The sequence below is a fragment of the Pyxicephalus adspersus genome, chromosome 7 (assembly GCF_032062135.1).
Source record: "Pyxicephalus adspersus chromosome 7, UCB_Pads_2.0, whole genome shotgun sequence".
NCBI lineage: Eukaryota > Metazoa > Chordata > Amphibia > Anura > Pyxicephalidae > Pyxicephalus > Pyxicephalus adspersus.
In genome coordinates, this window is record NC_092864.1 from 66027689 (window position 1) to 66052139 (window position 24451).

The 24451-nt window shown below is 36.4% G+C and overlaps 1 protein-coding gene across 1 annotated transcript; it reads right to left on the reverse strand.

The window, feature by feature from the left end:
* Window positions 1-1700: 1700 nt before the first annotated feature.
* Window positions 1701-23439, reverse strand: STAT1 (signal transducer and activator of transcription 1). The gene is made up of 19 exons (XM_072419150.1): window positions 23311-23439; window positions 21301-21445; window positions 20406-20504; window positions 19305-19394; window positions 17942-18105; window positions 17486-17522; window positions 15415-15567; window positions 10724-10876; window positions 9943-9984; window positions 9386-9469; window positions 9022-9120; window positions 8637-8772; window positions 7613-7659; window positions 7231-7325; window positions 6222-6361; window positions 5594-5779; window positions 3984-4059; window positions 3764-3854; window positions 1701-3198 (listed from the first exon to the last, which is right to left on the reverse strand). Exons 1-19 carry the CDS (start codon window positions 23436-23438, stop codon window positions 3178-3180), a joined length of 1986 nt encoding a protein of 661 aa, XP_072275251.1. The 5' UTR covers window position 23439; the 3' UTR covers window positions 1701-3177.
* Window positions 23440-24451: the final 1012 nt, after the last annotated feature.

Sequence of the window (24451 nt, forward strand, 5' to 3'; positions counted from 1 at the left end):
ATATCTTTGTGGAAGGTTGCATGATTCACTTTAAAAATAGTTTTTATAAAAAAGTTTGACTTCTCTTGCAGGTATGGAGCCCACTTGATCATTGTAGATAAGGGAGGGTGGATTAATACATAATCTGTTGGCTATAAATTTTAAAAGTTTGACATCTAAATTAATTAAAGGAATAGGTCAACAATTGGCATAGAGAGTGCAGACTTTTTCAAGCTTGGGGATTAAAATTTTAAGAGCTTCAAACCTTTCTCCAGGGTTGAGACGATGAAAAATAATTTGGTCAAAAAGGGGCACAAGAATATCCTTGTAGGTTTTATAAGAATTTTCATGTATAGGCTGTTGAGGATTTTATAGCCAACCTCACCTCATCTTCTGTAAATGGGGTTTCCATGGCCCTAGCAGTGAAAAAGTAGGTAACACTGCAACCCTTATCGCACTTACCCCCATGCGGACAGAACATTTGTTAAATTTATTAGATAAGCATGGCCGTACATAGAGTGGAGACATTTTAGTGTTCCTGGATAAAGATAATAGCCATATACAGCTTTCCACGGGAATTGCAAGTTCTGTAATTGTTCCATTAAACCACACCTCATATAGGCTGGGTTACTTCTTCAACTCATTCGTTGATCAATAGCGTCATCCATGTTTGCCTCTCCACGCCTTGCAGAAGTGAAGTGGATGTTTTATATCTATTTTGGGTCATCACAGACTAAAGCTGATAAATGTTCACTATGCAGTGACATGGTGGTTGATAGACTTAATGCACTAAGGGAAATTCAGCAAAGTAGCAACTAAATTGAAAATTGATTTCACATCTAATTTTTATAGGCTTATGCCAATAGGTGTTTTTGTAACTGTTAATACATAATCTCATGTTTCCATTGTCCCACAATAAATGTTGTATAGAGACTCTAAGCTTCTCAGTTTTATTGAGTTTATTTTAGTTTTTGCTAAATACCAATGTATGGACTGCTGCTGTAAGAAACATTTTTATTTAAATACACATTGATCTGAGTGCCCGATTAGTTAATCCTTTAACTTCCAGAAAGCAGAGTTGATGTTTAGAGTGTAGAAAATCTTGAAGCCTTGAAGGGTGCAGATGGATGACTAGAGTGATTCTAAGACTCATGGTCTGGGTATGTGTATGTGGTAGTAATGTTCTTGACTTTATTAGTAAGTAGGGGAACCGTTTTATGACTAATCACTTTTACTTGCCAACCCATGACGGTCTTTTTTTAGTCCAAGCCAACAACAAAAAATATTTTTTTTCCACACAAGCAATAAATTCTTTACACCAAAGGTCATCTGGAAACATCATGCCCCTGAAATAAAGAAGCTTCTTCTATAAGACGATGAAGAGGATTTGTGTATTGTTTGAACATATTTAAATGTTCTCCACAGAATTTGTTTTGCACATTAATGGGTTGAAGTTGCCCTCCATCTTTCTCTCCGCAACCATATGTCTCCCTAACCTGTATCCACTGTAATAAGGTTGCAGGCAATGACCTGGTGGGTATTACTTGCAAGAGAGGAAGTCTGATGCTAGGAAGGCAGCAATGTAAGAGGAGATGGTGAATCAGCCAGACATGCTTCCTGGTAAAAAAAAAAAAAACTAGGGAGAAACACTACGCTTTCACAGTTAAAACTGTTCGGTAAGTTCCATGAAATAGAAAATAATTTTAGGCGTCAACATGGAATAAATGTTCAAATTTTAATAATAAAGCACCAAACACTAAACATATACAATACTTATTAAAACTAATGCAGAACCGTTTACCATGTGTTAAAGGAAACCTTTCATGAGAAACATATGTAGGTTGCCACCAGTGACCTCTTCTTTTAGAAAATGCTAGTTAACTGATTATCATGCCCAGTTCAGGTGGCTTCAATACTATTAGAAGATAAATGCAAGCACACATGTCAGAGGTTGCAAGTTTACCTTAACATAACTAACTTTTTCTAGTTTAGAAATACAGAGAATCAAAAACCTCCAACAAACTAAAATTTTCAGGGAACGTAAGTACTGGTTACATGTAAAGAAGAAGTGCAGAATTATGAAACTCCTCATACTTTATTTAATACTAGCAACCCTGAAACCATTGATTCTGTATAGCTTATAACATCAGTGAAATGTCTGGAAACAATATAAGAAAATCTCACTTCTTGAAGACTCTCTCACAGTTCACAGTGCTGAACCTGCACCCTCTCCCTACTGTGTTCATTACATAGGAGCCACACTTACACAAATAATAATAAATCAGTTTTGCAGGCAGTATATGGCAGGTATTCATTTTATACATTTGCCTATTTGCCAGGAAAGTTTGGGATAATATCTCACTCTGACTGGGAGAGAATCTATGTAATTACATAGGGAGGGGGGGCAGGTTCTGAGTTGGCGCCTGTGAAATAGACATACATCCAGACATCAGGTTGCTTTGAAAACTGACATTTTACAAATACATTCAATATACAATGTGATATGTATTATCTAATGCTCTGTTGTACATCAATATTTGGATCCTGGCAACCTCTGTGTTTTCCACTGTGTGCACAATTCTCAAGCAGTATTCGTTGACTATGCTAACCCATCTATCATTTCTATACAAATCCTGTAGAGTAATGCTATGTACACACGTGCAATCATTGACGTTGGAAAGGATCTTTCACGATGACTAATGACTGCACAATGCATGAACAAGCGCTGTACATACAGCACCGTTCTGCTCTATGGAGAGGGGAGGAGAAGAACGATGGAGCAGCACCCTGCTGTGCACTCTGCCCCTTCCCTTGCATTTCGATCGTTTGTTGTTCATCGATCCGCCATGACGGTCGTTCAGACAATGGACAACGAACGCTATACACATGCAAGATTCCTGTGACAATGTCACATGAGCAAAACAGATCAATCACTCATAAACTACTTGTATGATAGACCAAGACAAAACATAGCTGGATATCCACAGGTTACATTTGCGAACAACAAATGCTTCTTTTTGCCTAAAATACTGTAAGCCCCCTATAAGTATAAGTAGGATAATACCACAGTGATCATAAAAAGAAATCTTTGGAACTGAACATGTACTTAGAAACAGCATACATACAGCATAATTTCAATAAAGCAACTCAATATTGAAAGATCTTGCTGAGTGTGGTTGTAGGCAGCACTAGAGATATTTAATTGCTGTAGGAGTCCATCTGTTAGGAAGAAAATGAAGGTGGGTAAAATTAGGTCAGGACAAAATATTATTACAATTATTGTACATCATATTTTTGGCATGGGTGTTTCCAAATGAAATATTGTGTGAATAGTGATGGGTCAAATAACTGAACTATTTAAACTATGAGCAACGGCAAAGGAAGAAGGAGGAAAAAGACATAGAAAAATTAATAATTAGGATTTTGCTTCAGCAAATTGAGAAAAGGTCTTGTGGCTTCCTTAGTAAAAAAAAATATATATCTGTTTTACAGCTTTCTCAAAGTGCTGGAGCACAATGTTTTGCAGTGTGGCAGCAGTTTTGCAAGCAAGCAATACTTTTTTTGGATTTAACATATACGGGGTCATGTTGTTGCTGTGGATAACAAAACTGTGTTTTCTAAGAATGAAATGAATGAAAATGTAATGAAGCTGGTTTCGCATTGTATGAAACCTGCTGTGTGAACTTCTAATACCTATACAAAACACTACTTTAGGCAGTCTACTTCAACAGATGGCAATGGTATGGCTGCTGCTATTGCAAAGCTGTACCACATTGATACTAACCAAACATTCAGGGACTAGTCTTTCTAAATGTGCATAATCGTCTGGAGACATTGGTAACAGAGACTCTGCTGTTGCAAGTCTTGAAGGATGTCTAGAACACATAGAAAAATGAACATTAGTTTTATTATGGTAGTTTATGCTCGGAAAGGAGGATCAGGACATAGGATAACAACAATTCTTTCAAATACTTTGTTATTAAAAAGTTCATCACAACACGTACACTTCAGATACTGAGATTAATTCAGTTTTGATGTATCCTGTTGCCCTAGGTCCATCAAGATCCATTGGTTCTGGAGCTATGAAAATAAAATAATTAAAATGATTTAGAGGTGTTAGGATTTTCAAAGCAGACACATTCACATTCTTATTCCTCTTTCCTTCTAATTTTTTATTTATAAACTTTATAAAAGTGAGTAGGGTGGAGAGGAATAGGTAAAAGCAGTGTGCAACACATAACTTAAATTGCAGATAATAATTTGGATATGAACAGGAAAAAGAGACATCTAGGCATAAAAATAAATATCCCATTAATACCATTTCCTTCTAATTTTTCCAGGTGTCAATACTATACAAAACTGAAAACCTAGCATAACAGCATAACTGTCTGCATCCATTGCTTTATTTACCATAATGTCTATTTATTTCCCTGGTTGAATGAGCCTCTCCCATCTGGAATTAAACTACATTCCACCACCAAACCTCTGTGGTCCATTTATTAAGCATTTAATTGGGCTCAAACCCTCACCCGAAAACAACCCCATGCTTCCTAATTATTAATTTTGAATTTGTCATTTCCCCCTGATTGTACAGAACATGGATGGGGGTTTTCATTTTATTCCAATCTTTTTCCATGGATAAAGCCCATTTGGGTCACCTGATTATAAAAATATTTACTGATTACCATGTTCCAAATGACCTTTCATTCCTATTTTTGCACCAGAACAAGTTTTCTCCTAAGATGAACTAAAACCATGCTTGGTAACACTATCCCCTTGTTTTGGAGGAGACTGGACCCCAACTTCTCTAGACTTTTCTGGCTCCCTAAAGTTGACAAGATTAAGGACAAAGAAGATCTATCCTCCAATATTAGGGGCACCTGGGAAAGCTTAGTGAAACATGGTACCAGTGGATGGACTTCCTGGATTTTCTGATGTATAGATATTACCTGCACCTGCTCGGAAACATGGAGCCTGATTTTTTAAGCTCTCCAAGGCTGGAGAGGATACACTTTCCACAGTGAAGCTGGGTTATCCAGCAAACCTGGAATGGATTTTTTAAAAAAAGTAATTTGTTAGCAAATATTTTTAATCCTGGACCAGATTCATTTCAGGTTTGTTGAATCACCTAGCTTCACTGATAAAAGTATATCCTCCTCCAGACTTGGAGAGCTTTAATAAATCAGGCCCATGGACTCTACTTTGCCCTTAGTACTCAAATAAAAGTTCTTCTTGTCTTTATTCTCCTTACTCCTTTACTATTTTTCTCTCTTTTATCATTGACATATCTCCCCCTTTCCCTCTCCTAATCTTTTATCCCTTACCCCTTTACCTGTTTTATATTGTCTCATAAAAACTTAAAATACTACTGAAAGAAAGAAAAAGAAAACAGATAAAATTAATGTGTCTATGATACCTCGTCCCTCCCCTCCCAATTTCTCATTTGAAGCCTGCACTAAAATCACTAGCGTTGGTGATTTGGGCCCAAACACTAATATAATGGAGATGATCACGTCCCACATTCCAAAGCATAGCAAAGTGAGTATAGGTGGGTTTTTGCAGAGAATATTTACCAAAATAATACATAATATTAATACTACACAGGTTTACATACCATCCGTAGGCCTGGAGTAGTATTTTCCAAATGCTACATCTTTTTGGGTGTTTGGATATAAAAATTTCAGTGGATTTTCAGGAATATTTTCAGCTGCCATTACTTTATAGTTGCGGATAATGTCTGGAAAAGACACAGCGGAAAGTTCCTTCTTTGTGTAAGGTTCCACAGAATGAAAAACTTGCTCTGAAATGAAATACATAGAGATTAACTATTATTACAGTTTATTATTGCATTGTATTATCCTGTTGTTTGATGGCCCAAATATTGTGATATTGATTATCTGAAAATATATTTACTTATCATTTTGCATATTTAATGTAGTCTTTCCAAAGTAAAGTGCTTGCAATAAGTTGTCAGCCTGCTCTGCATGCTATAATAGTTGTCTATTAGTCTTCCTATATGATATAACTGATTAGTGATAAAAAAAGTGATAAAAATGGGGTGATCAAGCAACCCTGGAATTGATTTCTTCAAAGCTTTTGCTATTTGCTAGCAAATGTTTTGAATACTGGACTAGATCCATTCCGGGTTTGCTGGATCACTCAGCTTCATTGATGAAAGTGTATCCTCTCCAGCCTCGTAGAGCTTTAAAAAATCAGGCCCTATGAACACACAACTTTCTTACCATTTTGTTGCGTCTCTACCCAGGTAAAGGTGATGGCTCCTTCTTTACTGCTTTCACTAAACCTCAATAAAAATGTTCCTGGTTCTTTGTCTTTTAGCAGCATACGCTCTCTTTCTTTGCTTATAAAACCCATTATGCACCTGTAAGTTTATAAGTAGAAAAACATTGTTTAAAAGGAAACCTATTATATTTATAGTCATATTCAATTCAACAATAATGATTTATTGCAGATTGTGAGCCCCTTTCAGGTATAGCTACTGACATGACTACAGACTCTGTAAAGCACTGCGTAATATGTCTGCGCTATATAAATATGGTGCAATAATATTAGTAATATTATAATAATAATAATATATCTAGCAGCTGCTTCCCCCTGTGTGTAATTCAGTAAAAAACAGATTCTTATACAGCTAAATTGACAGCACAATCCAATTTTTTTCTAGGATAAGAATACAATCTAGATATTAATGAATTTGTTTGCCCTGTCCACGGTGTATTACATTACTAAATTATGAAAGTAAGTATGACATTGGTCCCTTGAGGGCTTAAGGGTTGAACAATGACCCCTACATAATGCTGTCCTGAAGTGCTATGAACAGGAGTTTCAGAAACAATGACCTTCTACTCTTTCTACTGACTGCGGGTAGCTCGTTAGCTCCTCATCCACAACACTAATTGATGGCATACTTAACATAAGCTTTGTCTTTTGTGAGTGCACAAGAAGATGATGGATCATTTATTGTTGATGAAATGGACATCTTACTGTAATATACCGGAGATAAATATTCAGATTATGATTGACATAGTGAAAGCAGGAGAGTATACTTTGGATAAGTATCTTTACGTTTGTGATATTTATAATGTGGGGTAATTCCGGTGCTTATAACCTGTGTATAGGTTTAAACAGAACCATATATTGAAGTTGCTTGCCTTCATAAATTATTGCCTATCTGACATCTTCTGTACCTTTTTATACCAATATCATATATAGATTGCATTAACTACTCACCCATCATTCCAGAGGCATAAGAGATGCTTTTTAATGAGCTCCAAGATGCCCTCAATCCAAAGCCAAAATGAAAAAGGCTTATCATTGAGATTTTCCTTAAAAGAAACAAATATTACATTACAACAATCTGTCATCATAACAGGAATACATATTCAGAATAATTTCAAAAAAGTGATGCAATGACTAACAGATAGGCATGGTCTTTTTATATATGCCAGTTATTGGGCTTAGTTTACTCAGTTGACTTTGGTCTGGCTCAATTCCAGATTCGGAATTTAGAACATTATAGCTTCATAATGTGTACTTCCAGAAAGAAAAAAGAAAAGCAAAAGGAGCAGATTCAAACTACAGAAAAAGCAGGTGAGAAAATAGTCAATAGTACCTTGCAGAATCTTGTCCATGGAATTAAATCATCATTACTATTAGGTCCTGAGGATAGAAAATGCGAAAGTGTTATACTCTAAAAAAAAATTGACATGCACTACTTTTTTTCTGATGTGGAGCACCGCAATGCACACTATGTATTATATATTATTGTAGTCGTGTGTGTATGGAATGTGTATATATATATATATATATATATATATATATATATATTTGCACCATTTCTTTTATTTATTATGGTCAAGACTAAAGGGTAAAATATTTAGACTTTTTGACTAATAAATATGAAAGATTATACAGTATATTAAAAATTTGTATGCTTCTTTTAGCCACCATTTGGAGCTTTAGGCTCAATTTCTTGTTTTCTGGGCTATCGTTATCTCTTTTGCTGAAATAAAAAAACAGTAGCTCTACAAACAAAACTGACCCACAACAAGCTGTGTACCCTTGCAACCTTGCTGACCTAACTGTAGCTAGATAGAAATCCACCAATATGATTGTTAGTGGAGAAAGACTAGAAGAAAGCAGGAGATGCACACATCCAAGATAACTGAAACACTGCACTGCAGTTTATTTTAATTTGAGAAAATGCAGTACATACAACATAAAAGCGTCACATGTTGATGTAGCCAACTATAAAAGCTCATGTTAAGAAAGTAAACTTTTGCTCTTTAGTGAGTATGCACCCACTTTATATCAAGCAAATTGCTATGACATATAAAGACTCTAAAGTATAATATTCCATGGACATTATTTTGTAGGAATGATGCAGTGTGTCTTTTGAATGACACAATCCGGATTTTGATGAAATGGCTAAACAAGCTTTTCACGTAGCCATGTCCACAGAAGAGAGATTTTTTTTACCAAAACCACTGTTAACAATTTTTGAATTGTTGGCATGGTTGAACCAAAAACTAAACTATAAAAGCAGTTTTTATGTAATGTTTGTCAGTAGCTACAGTAAACCAAAAAGTACAATTTACATTTCTTACTAAACTCGATGACCTTTATTTATGTCATACCTAATAATTTCTCCTCCAACATACTAAGCTGATCTGGGTGAAGTCCTCTTTTAGTTACTGAAGAAAACTGCCAGCTGAGTACTTCCAACAACTGGGACCATCTGGCAGCTGCTGGGTTTAGAAAAAAGGATAAGTTCTGCAAAAAAAAAGTATTTTTAATCATTCCAACTAGAAAGAAACAAAAAACAAACTTGTATGCTAATAAAATACAGGACAAATGAGTGACAAAAGATGACAGATAAATAGATCGATCTATAGATAGATGGATAGAAAGATAGATATGTTGGCGCTATATAAATCCTGTTTATTAATAATAATAATAATAATAATAATATTATTAATAATAAAAGATAGATTCCAATATAAATGCAATGAATTAACTGACCTTTGTTTCTGAGCAGAGCATGTTGTACCATAAAATAGAAGCCCAGCCACTGGGGAGTTGGCTCACATTAGATATGACTACTATTGGAAGTGATGCAGTCTGTGGAAAAACAGAAAACAGTTATATGAAGAATAAAGTTATAGCAAGAATAAATGTTTTATGACACATTTACTTTACGACATAGAATGAATAACAATCTTCTTTAATCTGTGGTTTATTTTACATGCTCCCTAAATGTAAAAGTTTTTCTTTTGCCTTACCCTTGATCAAAACTACAAGATGACATTGATGGAAATTTCTATTTTCAACCTAGGCAATTACTGTATATATAGGCAAAGCTGATTCATTGCTAAAGATAACTCACCTCCAAATCTATTACATATCCATGATGGCAAAGTTGTGTCTCAAAGCTCAATGAATGCAGTTCTTCAGTCACAATAAGAGGTCCCTAAAGGCAAGAAATGTTGTATTTAACTTAAATTTAACAGCATAACATTTTGACACACACACTATTATATCCAGCCCACTAATTACACTAATAAAGCATTCTTAGTTAATCATTACATGCTGTCATAGTTTATTGCAGTATTTCCTACATTGGAACACCCTTGCATTATGGTTTCCTAAGCTCATATTTAAGGCTGATTAAAACAAAAGATGCCCATTTACATGAAGTGCCAATCTAAGATCACAATTGCATGTCTTTGGGCAGCTTTTACTTGTCTTGGCCAATATAAATCAGCGAAAAGAGCTATAAAGACACCCTATCATTCCACAAAATGATACCTCACCACAACACACTACCACCTAATAATTGTATAAAGCAACCCCAAAAAGTAAAGATTTTAATCTTTCATAGTAATATGAGAAATTGCCTCCACCCATAATCACAAGCAGAATTATAATATACGAACACTTTACCTCGTTAGTTCTGTTTCCTGCATTCTTTTGTTCTTTTAATTGCTAAAAAGCAAGCACAAAAAACATAAAGGTTTCCAGGGGTCCCAGATTTGTGTATGTATTGCTCAGTGACAGTGTGTCTTTTGCTTACATTTTAAATACTTTTTTTTGGACTCTTACAAATTTCTGGGCTGTAATAATGCCTTCAAGAAAACGCAAGGCAATTGCCCGAGTGCAATCAAAGGCAAAAAAATGAAACAACACCGTAATTAATTCATTTCCATGTAAAAAATGGAGCGCTTTTTGTGTGAAAATACAGACAGAATTAGAACGCCAGGGACGTTAAGATGTAACACTCTTTTATGTGTAGTGATGTAAGTAACAGATTCTGCTTCAATCTACAGGGTTAACATGTGCATTAACTACTGTTGTAGACAGTACATTCTGGTCCCATTCTGGTGACATTCTGGTCCCAAAGAGTTAGGGTTCTTTATTCACTGCCCACATCACAGCAGGTATGACATGGTGACTTCCTATTGATTGTCCAGTGCTGGAGACCTTTCAGGATTTAGAACAGAATCGGCAGGTGATGAGGTCCTTGCTATTGGACGAGTGGGGAGCAGCCAGAAGCACTGAACTACCACCTTTCCCCACCTAACTGTCACTGGCACTGTCAAGGCAACTGGGTGGCAAACCTAGGAGAGTATGAAATACTGTCCAAGGTATTATAATTATTTAAGAAAAAGCGAAATGAGAAGTTTTCCCTGGAGATGACCTTTAAGGATCAGAAAATATAACGTACCAGGTGTCTGAACTCAGCTGCCAAAGATCCATTTGTGGATTCCTCCATATTCATTACTTTTGTATTTGTACCTAGAATATTAAATTTTCGGAACCTGGCAGAAAGCATATAAGAAGTTTTACAAAAATCATAGATACCCATCATTAACTTGTTCTACAAATAAAGTAACATTTTAATTTAATTCAGTTAAATACTTAAACAAAGAGAGTAGTGTTCTCTCTCAAGAAATTAATTAGATTCTTCTTTTTCTATGAAAAATTATAGCTATATATTAAAAGAGAGACAGTCCTTCAACATTAGGCTTGATTTATTAAAGCTGTCCAAGATTGGAGAAAATACACTTCCATCAGTGAAGCTGGGTGGAATGGATTCATCAAAGTAATTTGCTATTTGCTAACAAATATTCTGAATCCTGCACCAGATCCATTCCAGGTTTGCTGGATCATCCAGCTTCACTGATAAATGTCTATCCTCTGCAGCTTTGGAGAGCTTTAATAAATCAGACCCATTGAGAGCATTTTGTTTATCAGGTATTGTCATGCATTTAGGGGTTACCCTAAAGCTGCGTACACACGTCAGATTTTTATCGCCCGATAATCGGCATCGGCCAAGTCTTCGGCATCGCCATCGTCCGGACGCCGAAAATCGTTTCGGCATCGCCATCGTCCGGACGACCGACCTGCCGGATCCACGGACGATGGACGACAGCCGATCCTAATGAAAGGGAAGGGGAGAGCGCGCAGCAGGGTGCCGCTCCGTCGCTCTCCCCCTCCCCTCTCCATAGAGCATGAACGGTGTTCATGCATCGTGCACTCCCTTGTCGTTGGAAAGGATCGTGAAAGATCCTTTCCAACGACAAAAATTGCAAGTGTGTACGCAGCTTTACAATCAATATCCTTTTTTTTTTATACTCACTCTATATTGAAGAACAGATCTGATGCAATACTGTAGATATTCTGTTATATGTGCTGTATTTAGGTAATATGAGTAAAGGTGCATTTTAAACTTCCCTTTAGGTTGGGTCTACACGGACGATTTTAAAAACGCATATAAGCATTCCTACCACGTTTATATGTGTTTTTATGCACTTTTACAGGCGTTTTAATGCTTTACTTTAAAATGCTAAAAAAACTTTTATAAATGCCTATGACGCGTTTTACCACGAATTGCCGCGATTTTACATAAGTGTTTATAAAACGTTTACTTTTAACCCTTTCAGGGCTGCGGGAGCAATCAGGGGAGCGGAGGTGTCAGCATAGTAAAGTTCTGCTGATTGCTCTGCTCCCTGATTGGCTGAGGAAAGGGAAATCCTGGTGATGCTTGAGCTGTCAACAGGCTTTCCTATTTCTCAGCCAATAACAGAGCTCTAGAGATGAATGGGGACAAAAGTCTCCTCATTCAAGTCTAGTGCTGAATGGCTGAGAAATGGCAAACCTCAGCCAATCACAGAGCACTAGAGGTGAATGGAGAGCCTCCTCCTCATTTAACCCCTAGTGCCCGGGGATCCCTCACTGTCAGGAGGAGTCCCATGGCTGTGCTCATGTCATGATTGCAGCCATGGAAATCATCCCCTCATTGGGATAACCTGTAAAATAAAAGTTTAGTTAAACAAACACACCAACATTTAATGAAATACTTAATAATCATTCCCCAGGGTGGGGTGGTGAAGATCTGGGAGTCTCCTTATTAAAGAGGCTTCCAGATCCCGAAGTCCTGCTAAAAACGCTTATAAAAGCCCTCATTGTTTTCAATGGAAGCTTTCATAAAAAGCTTAAAACGCTTGTAAAAGCCTCCATTGAGTTCCCGCGTTTAGGGTGTATAACTCCTCCACAATATACATTACATACTTGTGACACCTTCATGCTGTGTATTATGCACCCTTGATCCACTGGAGACTAGGCTGAGGTTTTATATAACCCCCCCCCCCCCCACACTTTAAGCCCCCACTGCTATTCTGGTCCCTTTGAGACCCCCACAATGCCCCTGCTGGGAGTTTAGCTACTATTTGTAGTCAATTCTTTAAAATTATAAATGTGGGGTTCATTGTTCATTTTGAATCATCTTTATGTAATCATGCAGTAGATTCAAGTGTTTGCAAATGAGCTTATGTAAGAAATAAAAAGAGACTTCCAAATTTGTTGGTGTGATGGCTCGTTAGGTGAAGTTATTTTCCAATAAAAACCCTCCTGCATTCTATACTTCTTTTAATAAACTTACAAATATCAGAAAATTAAAACAAATTATACACAGTACACATTTAGTGATTCCACGCGGTTTACTTATTTGGCATATACCAAAATAAATAAATAAATAAAGTACATGAATATTTATTAAGCATAATAAAATTGTTTAAATGTAATCAGTTAATTTACCAAGGAGGTGCTGACTACTTTGCTTAGCTTAATGGATGTAGTAATCCTCATCCTAACAAACCAAGCCCAAGCATAACAGTACTCCTGTGTCACACATTACCATTACCAATAAACTCCCGCACAAATATTGCTATTTGTTAGCATATGTTAAACACATGTTGCTTAAGGAGATGGCTATGATCCAATTAACAATTTTTAAAGTGAATCAGTGTTCTGTCCATGTGACACAAAGCAACAAGTTACTTTAAATCTTCCTTGCCTGGATCACATTTTTTCAATACTAATTTTACTTTTTTTTTTCATTACTAATTTTCAACACTAATTTTTTCATTACTCGTCTGTTACTCTACCTGGATTATATATATACAGAATATATGAAAAGCTGACATTTTTAAGCTATCAGTTTGTTAGGAGGACACTTCCTATGTGACAGTGCACTGGTATGAAGGTAAATTAACCTCCCAGCAGTAACCCAGAGTGTGAAAAAAGATGCCACCAGCCCTCGTCGTCCTTTACGTCTTCTTCTTTCCTCCGGCCGGCGTCTTCTGCACCCAATGAGTCACCAGGAGTTCCCGGTGACGTTGGTGTGTGTGGACGTTCAGTTTGGGGCGGGAAATTCAAATCTATTTGTATTGCATACAGTGGATTATTTTTGTAAAAGCAGGAGTATATTATTTACTTTTTGAAGATTTTTTTAAAAATTAAAAAAAAAAATATATAAATATATATAAATATTTTTTTAATTCATTTATTTTATTATTTTTTCAAACTTTATTTTACTCATACTAATATATATTACTGTAAAATACTGCTTTTAGACATAAAAAACCGAACAGAAATGAACCGCCCAGGAGGTTAAAGCAAAACTTTTACATTGCCCTTTAAAGATAAGTAATACATGTGACTGATGTAATACCTAGTTTTACAGCAACACTGTTGTTTTGTTTTCTTATCCTGGACCAGATTCATTCCAGGTTTGCTGGATCCCCCAGCTTCACAGATGAAAGTGTATCCTCTCCAGCCTTGCAGAGCTTTAATATGTTAGTGGCTTCCTCCTCCAACCCTATGCCACTTAACTGCCTTGTAGTGACATAGGGGTTCACAGAAGAATCCACTAAGTGCGGCTTTTAAAAGAACATGATTAATACTTACCTGTTCCACCGCTTGCACCACTGATCGTCTCTCTCCACCGCTGCCAAGGATCCTTCTGCACCAGACATACTTCTAGAGCTGGATGCCCAATTTTCCTGCTAAATACTGTGCTCTCTTACAAAGGCTCCCCACATAACTTCCCTGCATGTAAAAGCCAGCAGGAGAATATAAGTGAAAATAGACGAATGGCACTCCCACTTCACTGCAAAAGTAATAACCAGAACGAGCAGCTGAAAAATGAAGCAGGTGCAACTAATTTTTTAAATATTACCTTCAAAGGCAGAGTCGCTTTGACAGGTTGAAGTAATAGCTGGAATACTCAATGATCAATATTATGTTAGTATAAAGTAGTATATACTATGAAGTATAGCAGTTATATTATTTATTCTTTTCTGTATGAGGTTCTTACAGTAATCACTGACACTGTAGCCATTGTAAACTGCAATGGGTAAGCCATGTGAAGCTTTAGCCAAGTCACAGACATAAAAGTCTTAAACCAGTTTAAAACTACTGTTCACAACAGAGGAGCTCAAATCACAGCTCATCTCTTCCTTTTTCAGCAAGGACTTAGGTTACGTACACACGTGCAATAATTGTCGTTAGAAAACGAACAACTAAAGACCGATCAACAATTATTCACAATTGTTTTGAATGATCATATTGTGCACAATTCTGTACGATACGATGTTCAAATATAATCCACCAATAGTGTACACACGCTAGATACGATCATTTGAACGATGCAGGAAGTGACATGTACAGGAGAGAGTGTATCACAGAACAATCGACTATCACTGAACGACCGTACACACAATAGATAGCGAACAGTTGTCGCCCAATCAGAGCCACTGGGACGAGACAGTCGTTCGTTTCCACCAACATTCCTTGTTCGTCGTTCGTTGCATTTCTGCATATTACAACAACCAATGGAGAGAAGTCTTAGTTGAAATCTTAATAACAAAGTATAAAAGCAGCATTTATCAGTTCAATTTATATCAAAACTGATGCATAGTGGGACTTTGTGATTGCAGGCCGTGTGGCCCTATGTTTCTGTATGTGCCTTTTTATGTATGAGCCTTGTTATGTTGTTATTACACAATAAAAAAGGATTGCAACAAAAAAAAAACTGATGCATAGATTTCTGCCAGCTCTCTTATAATATGCTTACCAGATTTGCAGTTGGTCAAGACAAGCATTAGGTGGACCTCCAATGCACGCAATTTGCTGTCTGTGCTTCCATTCTACCAGTTCTTCATTAATTAGGGCATTCTGTGTATGCTCTATTAAATTATGCAGTTCACCTATTTTGTGAACAATTTCCTAACATAAAGAAAGAAATATGTATTATTTCTTTATTTACATCATATATTCACACAAACCAAGCAACACAGATAAGAGTTTACCACTTTGTGGTTAATTTAAGGGAGTAAAGATTGTTTTTAAGGAGTACTTTAACAGAGCTGTGTAAATAAGGCAAATGTGTGTTTACTTTAATCAAGCTGTTGGTAAGAAAAAAAACTTCTATTTTTCCCCTAAACGTGCTTAGGTAATATGTGTAATGTATAATTATGTGTTTACCCTATTTACTGATATCCAGGGTGTTTCATTCATGTTTTGTCTTACTGTTAGATTAACCATTTTACTGCTGAAATAATTAAACATTTTCTATAACTTATAAATCAATTTGCCTAAACCTGAAATGGAAGTATTCTTAAACTGGTACTAAACCCCCACTAATTCTATTCATGCCAATGTTTTTGGTCAGTGGGTCCACAATAACCACTTAAATGTGTTCTAATCTCGGTAAGATTCTCCCACCATTTACATCAGACAGTCCAAAAGGATGTAGTTTTGGGCATCTCCCCATACAAGTATAGGAATTAGCTGAACTTGCAAATTTCAGTATGATAAAACTTAATACACTTATTAAGGTGAACACACATAATATGGAAAGGCACACATCTCTCATAGCTTACAAAGCATATCAGAGAAAAAACCAAGCCATGAGGTCAAACGAACTGCCTGCTGATATCAAATACAGGGTTGTTGCAAAGCACAGATCTGGGGAAGGCTACATAAAAAATCTGCGATGCTGAAAGAGCACAGTGACCTCCATTATTCTCAAACGAAAGAAATTTAGTGAGAGAGATGACCCAATGATCACTCTGAGATCCAGAGATCCTTTATCTCCATGGGATTAGGTTCTAAAAGGACAACCATAACTGCAGCCCTCCATCTATTTGGCCTGTATGGCAGGGTGGCTAGATGAAGTTTGCAAGAAAAGAACCTGAAGGACTTTTAGGTTGTGAGGAAAAAGATTCTCTGATCTGATAAAACCAAGATTGAACTTTTTGGCCTTAATTCTAAACATTATGTCTGGGGAAAACCAAGCACCTCTCATAACCAACTTAATACCATCAGTGAAGCGTGGAGGTGGTAACATTATGCTGTGGGGGTGTTTTTTTAGCAGCAGGGATTGGGGGACTGGTAAGGGTCAAGGGAAAGCTGAATGTAGCAAAGTACAGAGATATCCCTAATGAAAACCTGTTCCGCAGTGCTCAGTATTTTCAGACTGGGCCAATGGTTTACCTTCCAACATGACAATGACCCAAAGCACACAGCGAACACAACACAGGAACGGCATAGGGACCATTCCTTGAATGTCCTAGAGTGGCCCAGCCAAAGCCCTGACTTGAACCCTATTGAACATCTCTGGCTGACAACTGATGCTCCCCATCCAACCTGACCTTGGATTTGCACAGAAGAATAGCAGAAAATCTCCTAATCTAGTTGTGTAATGCTTGTTGCATCAAACGCAAAAAAACTTGAGGCTGTATTTGCTGCCAAAAGTTCTTCAACTAAGTACTAAGTAGTGGGTGTGAATACTTATGTAAATTTGTTTTTGTTCATTTTTTTTATAATACATTTACAAAATTGGCTAAAATTCTGAAAAAAAACAATTTAAACAATTGAAGCATCTGGCTGCAACATAAATTCAGTGGCTTCAAAAAGTATTTATACCTTCTTCACTTTTTCAGTTTTGTTAATAGGAGACAATTTTAAATTAAATAAGTTTTATTTTGGGTTTTTTACATTTTTTTTTTTTAAATAATTTTTATTGGGAAGGTTCACCTAAAACATACAGTGTACAAAAATAAACATAATGATCATTCAAGTTGTGGACCATATAACAATCGTAAATACAAGAGAATTAAATAAAGGTGGGAACAGTCCCCACTCTCCTCCCATTCATTAACAGCATAAACATTTTTTTTTTTCAGCAACAGTCAAAATAAAACAGTATATTAGTTGATCCCAAACAACTCAACCAGTATCATTTTTCTGTTTCAAACTTAATATTACAAAACTATTCTAAAATAGGAGGGGGGAGGGGTACAAGGTTATGGGAACTATGAGGGAAAGGGTAGGATTCCCTTATAAACATATGCTATAGATACCTACCAGTAAAAATGAATGATATAAAGCTGTATGATAGCATCTCAAAATATTGGTGTTTGTTTGGAGAGTAGTAAATTTATCTGTTGAATTGCGGAACATTGTCCAATATAACCCTCTCCGAATGGGTACTTCCTCCGTGTATTAATTTTTTAAATTTTTATTTAATGCTGACTTGCCCACAAGGCACCTTTAAAACTCCAATACATACACTACTGTATATATACCACTATACTATAAAAACATACTATCTGCTGTAGTGTCCTCAGGGTAGCTTCCCTTGTTTAAAAAATTAAGAAATAGATTTAATTTTGAGTCCTCACCTCTACTTTGTACAGTTTTACATTTGAAGTCATATTCATCTTGCAAATCCTCTAGATTTTTGACATCTTGTTCCAGTTCCTGTAAATTACAGAAATCCTATTTGTGAAACATGTCATCCAGCAACATTAGAATCAATAATGTATTTTTCTATATATCACTGTGAATATTCCTTAGGAAACAACAACTTGCAGACCAGGAGTAGATATTGTCTTATTTATTACACAACATCTAGTTGTTATACACCTCACTTAATTTAGGACTGCACGCAAAACAAAGTTTGACAAGTTGGATGTATGACCTTTGATAAAACTATTTTAGTGAACACTAACAGTTAAGTTTTCTTATTTGCTCCCTCTTGCTATGTTATATGGAGCATATTGTAAATGTACCACATGCTTTAAATGTATCTTCTGTGTAAGTAAGTCTGCCTAAGAACTCTACTGTTCTGTTTCCTCAAAATTGAAAAACTGCAAAGTGAGATCTACAGAACTGCTGCTACTTTTGGGAGATTTAGAGGGAGATTTAGGATACCAGTACTGTAAAATTAGCTGTTCCCTTTGTTGGAGGCTCTGACATAAGGTCACAAAACCTTACCTCTATTACACTGGTACGTGCACTGTAAATGTATTGTTTTTTTGTTTTCTGGAACATTCTGTACAAGTCTAAAGACTAGGGCTATGTCACCCAAACTCGCGTCTGAGCAGCGTGAGATCGAGTGACATAGGCAGAAGCCGGAAGATGAAGATGGAAGATGGCGGGACGAAGAAGGATTACAGGACAGAGCAGGACCCAATCCAGGAAAGCTCCAGAGGAATCTGCGGAAGTACAGGTGGGTTTTTTTTTTTAGTTTAGCTTAGTTCCACTTTAAAAGCATAATTTTGCTTGTGGCTTCATTTTTTGGTTCACTGTTTGGTAATTTTTCTAATGGTAGGACACATCTTCAACCATTATCTTCATAATACAAATGCATCCAGCTTTTAAATTTTGGCCTCCAGTTTTTTAGAGTGTCTTTCCAATGTGCCACCCCTATCCAAAAATGCTTATCCAAAATGGAAAAGGAGATAAAAAAGTATTCAATAATTTAGCAAAGTGAATGAAAAAGACTAAAAGAAAACATTCTATATATTACACTATTTACTCTGATGATATAAAATATGTTATCTGTATTTACGCCAAAATGCCAGGATAGCCTTCTACCTACTGTCAGTGAAATTACTCACTGACATCCAAAAGTCAGGCAATGGTCTGCACCCTATACAGTCATATAAAAAGCTTACCATAGCTCTGTTCTTTACTTCTGTGACCTTCTGATCAAGCTCTCTGTGTTTGTCCATCATAACAGTATTTTGTGTACTGCCTACCTGATTCTGCAAAAATAAAAGGTAAAATGGTTACCATAAAAAACCTATAAATTAGGTAAACAAATAAAGACAAAATGTATTAAAACCCCTTCTGTACATTTTTACTGACAAGTGAGGCAACATCTTGTAGTGATGGGCTAATAGAATTGTGGATAATGTGGAAGACCTTAGGGGCAAGATCTTTCAATATTCACATGTGTCATAGGTTTTTCTTTCCAGTATTTGACCATATCCACAAGATTTTAGAAGCTTTATTGTACGTAAATTTGTAGACAACCAGACTTTGGAGAGTGGGGGCTTTCAGTAAAGAACATCTTGCATTTTTATGGAAGGTCTGCTTTAGGGTCTAAAAACTAGTTGAAATAGAATAAGGAAAAGTGAAACAGTAAAAATGTGTTGCAATCAAAGTGTATTGAAAAAAGGAGACTGTCTTTCCAACCAAAAAGACAAACCTGTAACTGAAAACTAAATACTTACCTTTAGTACTGCCCATGTTGCCAGAACACTGCTGTATTCACAATAAATACAAATAAAGTCTACATGGAAATCAACATTATCAGAAGTATAATTCCCCTGATTACCCTACATTGGTCATTATTCCCCCTAACTTCCACGTCTCTACTATGTCTGGTCGCGACATGCTTCTTAAAATGGTTTTGCCAATTTTCTTTACCTATACCAACATTTAGGGAGCTGTATGTAGGTTGGTAAATGATGTAAACCACTGAAATCTGCCAACTTATCTATTTACATATTTCTATATTATAAAAAAACAGATCATTGGTAAATAGTTAGAATTAAGTAAATTAGGTAAATTAATTGGTGACAGTCAATATCATGCTTTATTGGAAACAAGGAAAATGCTGCTCTGCTAGAAATAAAAGCATATTGTTTGTATTACAATGTAATTGAACAACAGATGCTTAAGACTTCAGTGACACATTAAATATACACTGAAAATTTATACGTTCATTTTTTCATTATTAAATTAATTTTACTATTTCAGCTAATAATTACCTCAGAATGAGAACGTGCAGTGGTTAGTATTTTTCTTTCTTCTCTTAGGCAGTTGTAAATGATCATTGCCATTTGTACTGGATCCTCTTGGAAGTTATCCTGATAAGAAAAATTGCAAACAATAATTAAACATTATTTCAGTGAACGTTTTCTAGAATTTCAATACCCACTGTTGTATTTGTAAATGTAAGTTCTATACAACAACTGAATGTATCGGAGCAGTAACTCCTCCTCTCTACTGATCTTCCTCCTGGATGTGTACAAGTCTCATTGTCTTAAATTTCATTAAGAAATAGAGAGCTTGAAGGCAAACAGTTTCTGCAATTCTCTCTCTTCAAAAGGACATAGAACCCTGCACATTTTGCAAAGCATGCACTTTTTATTAGAAGGCAATGAAAATCTTTTTGCTACTTCAAACCTCTATGGTTTTTCTAAAAATAATTACACTTGTTAATATCCACCAATGCTAAAGCATCCTAATCCAAATCCTAAGGGTCAAACACCAAACTCTAGTGTCAGACTTGATCATCAGAAATAAATTTGATAAGAAAAAATTCATATCACTCCTAGGTATACAAGTTAAGTGTTGGATTCTAGTCTGCATTGTCAGGTGACTGGCTATAGACTCAAATGGGAAATTGTCTACACAGATTTTTATTTTATTTTAGAGTGTATGTGGAAGGGTTGTTTTTAATTGCCATCACTGTCACTAGTAGAATAGAATAAAAATCCAAAACTATAAATTGCCTTGAGAACAGGGTTTCTAGAAATCTCTCCTTACTTAGCGGTGTCTCTGAAAAAGGTAGTGAAGAGCATAATCCCAATAGGAGCACAAAAAAGCAAAAAAGAATATGTAAAATGCACAATACACTACAACAGTAAATATATGAGGTACCTGTAGGTTACGCTTGCTTTTCCGTATATTATGTTGTAAAAGAAAATTGCACTCCAAGGAAAATCTACTGTACTGGTCATCTAGCTGGGTTAGGAGTCCATGGAAAAGAATGGTAGCCACTGACACATTGGTTGCAGCATGTTCCCTGAAAAAAAAAAGTTCACAGTTTTTTGTGTAACCAGCAAAGGTAGGGTAAGCCTGGATGTTAAATGGGTTGAATATATTGGTGCGTGATGGTCAGTGCAAAGGTGTGTGTCGTTGTTGGTGAGTGCAGAAGGTTTTTATTACAATGTTAACAAGTGTAGAAGCAAGTGCAAAAGTGTAAGCGCAAAATCACAATATTGATGAGTGCCAAAAGGCACACCGGTGTGGTGTCAGCAACCACGTGCTGGTGCGTTATTAGTAAATGCAATTGTGCGCGTCAGTGCTTGAGAATGCAATGCAAAGCACTGAATAGTGATTTGAAATGTGCACGTCATTGTGGTACTGCCAAAAATACACATTGGTGAAGTGTTGGTAAGAGCAAAACATGGTCATTGGGTAGTGCAGAGGTATGCACTTGTGTATTACATTGGCAGAAATGTGCATTGGTGCAAGTACATGTCAGTAAAAATATAGATGTGCATGTGGGCAAATGTCAAAGTGCTGAAACTGACTATTGTTGCTTGCACAGCGTTGTGGTATCTGCAAGTGCAGTGCTCTCCTCCAAAATTTTTTTCAGCCAGGTAGAAGAAAGCTGTGGCGGGTTGGTAATAAAGTGGGTGGGCAACATAGGTATCCAGTAACCCCTATAATTACGTCAGCTTTCACATCTCTATACTTTGTTTCGCTAACCCATTGTTAGGTCTAATTTTCCATCACCTTTGTATTAGTCTCCAACTGTCCAGTTAAATAAAAAAAAGTGACTTTATTTTGTAATACAACTATGGATCTAAAAATAAAAAAAGGCAAAAGTGGTTTATTTTTTTTTACATTTTTTTTGGAGTTCTTCCTTTAAACACATGCACAAGCCTGCAAGGAAAAAACATTCCTGACATCCTCCCAATATACATAAACAATATTCTGCTGAAAACTCTAAACATGTCTTTCATTATCTGGAAAGCCCCTGTATTTTCTGCAAAAACATTATCAGTGTGAGTTTCCTTGACCATTTATGAGAATGAAAGGGGACTGCAATATTGAGGGGGCTGCAATAGTTCTCATTGGCAGTTTAGCGATCCAGAAGAGTTAAGCACTAAACAGCGTCATGGGACACCTGAACTGACGCCAGATTTTTCCCCTGAGATAGCTGCAATTTAACCTCTCTGAGCAAACAGATACTGGAAAACTTTTTTAGTTGTAGGTAGAAAGGTTCTACAGCATTCTGGCTTCTACAAAAACGCTAGTTCTCCCCATCCCCCCAAAAAAAAAAAAAAAAAAACATGAACATATTATTAATAATAATCTCTCACTCTTGGGATGCTATTGCTACCCTCTGGGCGGATTTAAATCGTTCTTCACCAAAGTTTGAACTTGTGAACTGTAATTCTTAGCACCCATTGACCTGACTAATCACTGTGTGAATAATCCCTCCAACTCTCTGACATCAACTAATGCGGCTCACAGATCCCTGAGGAAGCTGTTTAGCGAAATGAGTCGGGCCAGGAGACGTTACTGCTTTTCTACCGCTCATTATTCCTATTAATAAGCATCAGGGATATTTATGTCTAGTCCAATGGTCTTACACCCCACTGTATTTTGATTGGGAAAAGACTGTATCACTTATTTGTTTAACTCATTTACTGAATTATGAATTGTGTTTTATATGAATTTTAATATAACATAATATAATATTATATATATTTACTACCCAATTGCCAAAAAAACCCAGTTAATTTCCTCATTTTTTATTACACGTATGGTATGCGTTTAGCATAGATGCGGCTGGCAAGTCAAACCTTGTAGGATAGAATAGGAGACTAGGGGATGCTTTTCTTTTTATATTTGCTATATAAATATAATATTACTTACCAATCTTGTCCTTCTAGCCACTGAGCCAGATACTGCCTTATCTCCATGGGGAAGCTGTCATCATACAACTGATGGACTTGTTCCAAAAATTTGGAATCAATTTGCTGTAACTCGTACCACTGTGCCATCCTGAATAATAACATGAAATTATTTTACTCATATGCAATAGTAATTAGTCTTTCAAACCAAAAAAAATCCCATTGATCTTGACCTTCTTGAATTTACTGACAAACATATTTATCTTTTCATTACAATAGGACTTCTTTAAAGAATACCTTGATTGAAAACACAGGACCCTCCAATGAAAAATGCAATAAACAATAGAAAAATGGTAAAAAGATACCTTACACCCCAGTTTCCAGCAGGCTTGCTATGGTGACATCATTGGTCTTTTCTGGTGCGGGCAGTTAAAAATCCCCAAATGGACTCCTGAACAATACTGGAGCATCCTTTTGCAAGCCTGGGGCCCTGAGCTTTCCTGGGATATCCAGGATCCCAGGTGTGGACCATCAATGTCACCAGTGCCTACAGCAAGATTTTGACATGGGACTAGGGGCTTCAAAATCAGCAAAGCTTGCATATTCACACAACGTTCACATAAAAAATAGATGAATATGCTAGTCAATTATAACTTTTTGGTCTAGTCAGGGTATTGTATTTGAAAAGGAACTAGATGCAAAAAAATCCAATCTTTTCAATAAAGCTGAACTAAACCTAAAATAAATAAAACAGACTTACCTTTAATCCTGCAGATCTGTCGGGAGGTTTCTTCCACCGGGTCTTGCGTCATTCTGGGATCTGTCTTTGGCCCAGAGTTTCACACCATCTTCTTCTCTGCTTCTTCTTCATCTGTGTCACCCAATCTCGCACTTCGCAGGCGTGAGATTGGGTGGCGTAGATTGGGAAAAAGATTTCTGATCTCACGGCGCATGCATAAGATGGGCAATCTCAGGCATACGCAGAAAGAGCCCTTTCAACAACGGAAAATCAAAGGAACAGTCAAAAGCCACCTGGGATGCGTGATGTAGGTATCCCGAAAAGCTTTGCGCTCGTATTTTGTTTTGATCACGCAGCGGGAAAAAAAAATCATTTTTACTTTAAATTCTGAGGTTAGGTCCGCTTTACTATACGCTGAGATGCG